General features: G+C 45.4%; 1 protein-coding gene across 1 annotated transcript; it reads left to right on the forward strand.

The window, feature by feature from the left end:
• The first annotated feature begins 524 nt into the window (after positions 1-524).
• LOC141567255 (butyrophilin-like protein 8) lies at positions 525-4,467 on the forward strand. The gene is made up of 2 exons (XM_074313374.1): positions 525-756; positions 3,975-4,467. The coding sequence occupies exons 1-2, from the start codon at positions 699-701 to the stop codon at positions 4,349-4,351; spliced, it is 435 nt and encodes a 144-aa protein (XP_074169475.1). The 5' UTR covers positions 525-698; the 3' UTR covers positions 4,352-4,467.
• Positions 4,468-5,576: the final 1,109 nt, after the last annotated feature.

Consider the following 5,576-nt stretch of genomic DNA (forward strand, 5'->3'; position numbering starts at 1 on the left):
AGTGAGAGGTTCTTCACCTTTTCCTCAGGCCTGACATATTCGGGTCATTTCCCAATACCTTGGATCCTTGAGATTAAGGTTCTGTCTTGTTCTAGCAAGTTCTTCCAATCTTGCTTCAAGATCTGAGTCCTCGTTGTGACTCAAGAAAGGGGGTGATACAGAGTGTTACCTCAGGCTGTGCCAGGAAATGTTCATCTCACCTGCTCTTGGTTACTCCTTGTGGAATGGCACCTATTTGTCTGCACAGCCTGCTACCCTCTGTTGGGACAACCTCTTTTTAAGATTAGATTCACATCGCCTGTAAAGTTCTACCTGCCAGATTGGACCTTAAAATATCCCTGCATCTGACACTCCCTTGCAACCCACAGAAGGCACAGTCTTGACCCAGGACAAACCCCTCCCAGTAGGCCCCATCCCCCTTCTGTACCATTGCTTCCTTGGTCTGAGACAGATATTTATGGCCGGCCAATAAATGCAGTAATTCAAAGTGCAGAGTCCCCTCTCCCCTAACACACAGGGCCATGTCTGTATCAGGTGACTCTAAGAAGAATGTGCAGCTTGCCATCAGCTCAAGCTCTGCCTCTTCATGGCTCCTCACCTCAGAAGCTGGGCTGACCCCTCTTCTCTCTAATTAGTCCTTCCTCCTGTCCCTGCTGTTGTCTGTTTCCATAGCGTGAGATCGGCCTGCAGACACATCCATGGCTCTTGGGACCCTCATGCTCACTTTGCTTCTCAGTCTCCTGGGGCTGGGCTCAGGTAAGCCTCCAGGGGGGACTCTCTCTGACTCTCTTCTTGGTTAATGCTTTGAGTTCTTTAGCAACATGATCGCAGCACAACTGGGTGGGGCATCTTTTTTGTTTGCATTTCACCGACTTCTGCCCCAGGCTGACATCTATCACTGTCAGGGGCTGTGGGAAGCAGGGGACAGTGGGAAGGTCTCGGGCACTGTGCAAACTGTGATAACAGCCCAGAACTCATGACAAAGAGTGGTGAAGAGGGGCCTGGGAGTGGGGAGGGGACACACCAAGGATGTGAAGGAGAATAAATTAAATGTTTATCCCAGGTGGGCTGTGGAGTTTAGGCAGGGGTCTCTAGGAGAGCACCAGTTTCTGACATGGAGCCAGGGTAGGAGACACTGATTAAGACGTTTGGGGGAAAGGTAATGGTCCAGCTGTGGACATGCTGAGTGGGAAACACCTGTGGTATGTGACCTGAGGGTGGGGGAAGGTGTCCTGATCTTCAAATGAAGACTAAGTTGTAACCTGGCATAGTCTGAGAAGAAGCCCACTCTTCTTTCTTCTTCTAGTTATGCTCAACACAAAGGCTGGTGTGTAGGATGTTGAGTAACTGAATAAAGTACAGAGAGGAAGCTGGAGGCTGGAGTAGACCCCTGTCTCTGGACAGGGTGTGTCCTCCTGTACAAGGTCCAGTCTGCACAGGTTCATTCTGCCACAAATCACCTATGTCTGTTGTGTAATCATGGAAAAGAAGAGAGAAATAAGGGCAATAAATCACGCTCTATGTTTCCACAGAAAACCCGTATGTCTTGTTCACAGGACATCCTGTCACGGAAGTTCATTCTCATCCATTTTCTGATGAGTTTCTCTGACAGCTCTGCTTCCTGGAGAGGCAGCAGGTGTCATGGAAATGACCTCCGAGGCAGAAAGACTTTATTTTGAACTCTCATTTCCTCTGCTTAGGAACTTTGTGGCTCATGACTCCCCCAGGTGTCCACGTGCTCCTTGTCACAGGAGATGGCCTCACACCCTGATCCGGTTGCTGTGGAGATCACATGAGCTCATGTACATAGAGCGGAGCCCAGCGTTTCATTAGCTCAGGGCCTATGTCACAACAGGCGATTTTTCCTCCCTGGTCCCCGGGGGGGAAGGAGGAGTAAAGGGTGGAAGGAGCTGCGGTAGGCAAGGAAAATGACAGCAGCAGTAAGGGCTGCACAGAGGGACAGAGATACCCCAGGAAAAGGTTCCCTCAGCTCGAGAGCCCCCCACAGCCCTGAAGGCACAACAGCAGCAGCCCAGCTGACCTAGGCTGAGCCCCCAAAGCAAACCAGGGACTAGGGTCTGAGTGCAGGTGGGCTGGTGAGGAAGTGATTCAGGAAACAAAAGTAGAGAGTGGAGAGAGTGAAAGCAGAAGGGAGGGAAACCAAAAGAGGGTGTTCAAATGAGCTGGTAACTGACATGGAAACACCTTCTGAGGGGCCACACAGATGGCAACCCTGAATCATTCCAACATCTACTGCCTCCTGCCCCCCACTGGGAACATGTACCCCCACCACTGTTCAATTCTCAGCACTTCTGGGCTGCCCTGCACCAGACTGAGCAGGTTCCAAAGGGCAGAGAAAGCCCTCAGCAGGGAGCAGGGCCAGGCTCCTGGGTGGGGCTGACACAGGGCAGGGACATGCCCAGCCCAGTGCAAGAGGACTCAGGGTGAAGGGGGGCCACTCAGCGTCTGCTAAGCCAGGTCAGTGGCTGAACAGATATCCTGCTGCAAAGTCACATTTTATATCATAAGATTCTCCTTCAAAAAGTATTAGTGAAATACCTTTCAGAAAGATGTATAAAACATATTTAAAGTAAGAAATAATGGGTGCTAAAATAAAAATCTTCACTTATTTGAAAATAAGTGATTACTTTGGGAATTTCCACGTGCTTGAAAAGGAAATTTTCACTGTCACCCTCTTTTCTCTAATGAGTATACACTCCACAACATACCTATCTATGCACAAAGCAGAAATGCATACCTGTGAATTAATCAATGGGTATTCCAAATCCGAGAGATGTGCTCAAAAAGATAAAGGGAGCCTCCATAGTTTGTGATCTCTGTGAAGAAGAAATCTTATCATTACAAATGATTAGTGCGATTTATAGCAGGAAAATTACTGACATGATTGCAAAGGAGCAAGTGACAGAGAAAAAAGTGCTCATCATACATAATGGAACCGCTCTTTGTGGAGCCCATGCTTGGAGCTGAACACTGTGCTGGGCATGGGGGTGGGGGGTGCTGTGCTGAGCAAACCTACAGAGCTTGTCCCCACAGAGCTGAGAGTCACGCAGAGGAGACTTGCAGAAAACAAATAGCATTTCAAACAAGATGATGAAGAAAGTTTCAAAGATGAAGAAAGTTTCAAAATGAAGACGAGGGCAAAGCTGCACCCAGAAAATAGAAACAAACTAAAGGTAACACCTGCTGGTACAGCTGAATGAAGAACCATTCACCCCAACATTACAAAGTGGACAAAAGAAATTGTTACACAAGTATGCAAGCACACTCCATGGAAAAGATACTCAGCATGAATTCACCGGAGAGCAAATGTATAAAGTAAAAACTGCAAAATTTCCTTCTCAAAGTGTCGTATATACCTCTCAGAATTTGGCAGAAAAAGTAGGTAAATAAAATGAGGAAGCACGAATAAGGGTTTAACTTATGGATAAAGACTTTTTTTTGCTGTACCCATGAACGTTTACAAGATGGAAACATGTGCTTGAAGGAAACAAACTGCCCCAAGCTGGAGATTTTATTGTTAATACTCACCTCCTGGAAAATGGGTCATCTTTAGTTTTTAGCAAAAAAGATGAAAAGGGGCTGTTGTGAGTGTGCGGTGAAGCAGACGGGCAGCACAAGAGGATGTGGATATAGATTCTCCTCCAGTCAGACGATCAGCGTTTGGAAAGTGCTCTCATGCCCCTGATTAGCTTACTTAGTTTCTCTGAGACATTGTGTTCTCATCTTGGAAATGGGAATATCAATAACATACGCCTGTCGGGATGTTTGTGGAAACAGAGTGAAGTAACAGATGTGTAAGTAAGTGCTCTGTCAAGTGTAAGGGATGTACAGACGCTGGTCACTGGTTTGGAAAGGAGATAAGATGGATGTCACACCCCTGGGCACACGCTGACCATGAGCAGGACACACTGACAGGGTCTTTGCTCAGTTATCTCTTGTGCTTCCTTCCACAGGCCAGTGGCAGGTGATGGGACCAGACAAGCCCGTCCAGGTCGTGGTCGGGGAGGACGCAGTGTTCTCGTGCTTCCTCTCTCCTAAGACAAGTGCGGAGGCCATGGAAGTGCGGTTCTTCAGAGATGAGTTCCACGCTGTGGTGCATCTCTACAGAGAAGGGACAGACCAGCGCCATAGGCAGATGCCAGCCTATCGAGGGAGAACTGAGCTGCTGAAGGACTCCATAGCGGAGGGGCATGTCTCCCTGAGGTTGAAGGATGTTAGTCTCTCAGACACTGGTCTCTATGGATGCGGGTTCAGTTCCCAGAATAATGACCAGGAGGCCATTTGGGAGCTGCAGGTGTCAGGTCAGTTGCTTATTTCAGAGAACTCATAACTTAGTTGTCTGGTAGAACCATCCAGGACTTTTTGAACTATTTGTTGTATGAGGAGTTTTTAAAAAATCTTAGGTCATTTAGTTACGAGATTAGATCTTACCCTATTTATTTATTTTGCCTCATGTCATTTTATGTGTAGATTTATATAATCATATGACATCAACATTAGACCTAACCCATGACCACTGAGATCTCCCTCTTCATAGGCACATTGACCCTCCTTATCCACTGACACCCCTTACTTCCCTCTTTACCCCCCTCCTAACTCCCTTACTTACAACTCTCCTTATTTCCCAAGCCCTGGCAGCCATGTATCTCTTCTCCATTTCCATAATTTTGTCATTTCTAGAATGCTACATTAATACAATTATACAGTATATGACATTTGAAATTGGCTTTTCCACCCAACACCAGCTCTTGAGTTGCCTGTATCAATAGTTTGTTCCCTTTTATTGCTGAGCAGTATTCCATGGGGTGGATGTACCAAGATTGTTTAGCCATTCACCCATTGAACATTAGGGTTGTTTCCAGTTTTCGCTTTTACAGATGAAGCTTTAATGAACATTTGTGTACAGGTCTTTGGATAGGAAAAAGTTTTTATTTCTCTAGGGTAAATACTCAGGAGTGCAACTGCTGGATTTTATGGTAAGAGTAGGCTGAGAGTATTTTTTTTAGCCTTTATTTTGTTGAGCAGTTTTTGGGTTGCAGAAAAAAAATTGACTTATCTATTCCTCGCTGCTAAACCTCTGGCAACCAATGATCTTTTACTGTCTGCATAGTTTTGCCTTTTCCACATTTATTATATACTTGTAATCATACAGCCTATAGCAGTTTCAGATTGGCTTCTTTTACTTACGAATACACAATTTTTTTAAAATTAGTTTATTGGGGTGACAATTGTTAGTAAAGTTACATAAATTTCAGGTGTACAATTCTGTATTACATTACCTATATCTCATATTGTGTGCTCACCACCCAGAGTCAGTTCTCTTTCCATCACCAAATATTTGATTCCTTTTACCCTCACCTAACCACCCCCCCCTAACCACTAAACTATTGTCTGTGTCTGTGAATTTTTGTTTCTTATTTGTTTGTCTTGTTCCTTTGTTGTTTTCAGTTTTATTTACCACATATCAGTGAAATCATATGGTTCTTGACTTTTTCTGTCTGAGTTATTTTGCTTAGTATAATAATCTCAGGAGCCATCCATGTTGTCACAAATGA

This window comes from Rhinolophus sinicus, linkage group LG10 (assembly GCF_036562045.2).
Source record: "Rhinolophus sinicus isolate RSC01 linkage group LG10, ASM3656204v1, whole genome shotgun sequence".
Lineage (NCBI taxonomy): Eukaryota > Metazoa > Chordata > Mammalia > Chiroptera > Rhinolophidae > Rhinolophus > Rhinolophus sinicus.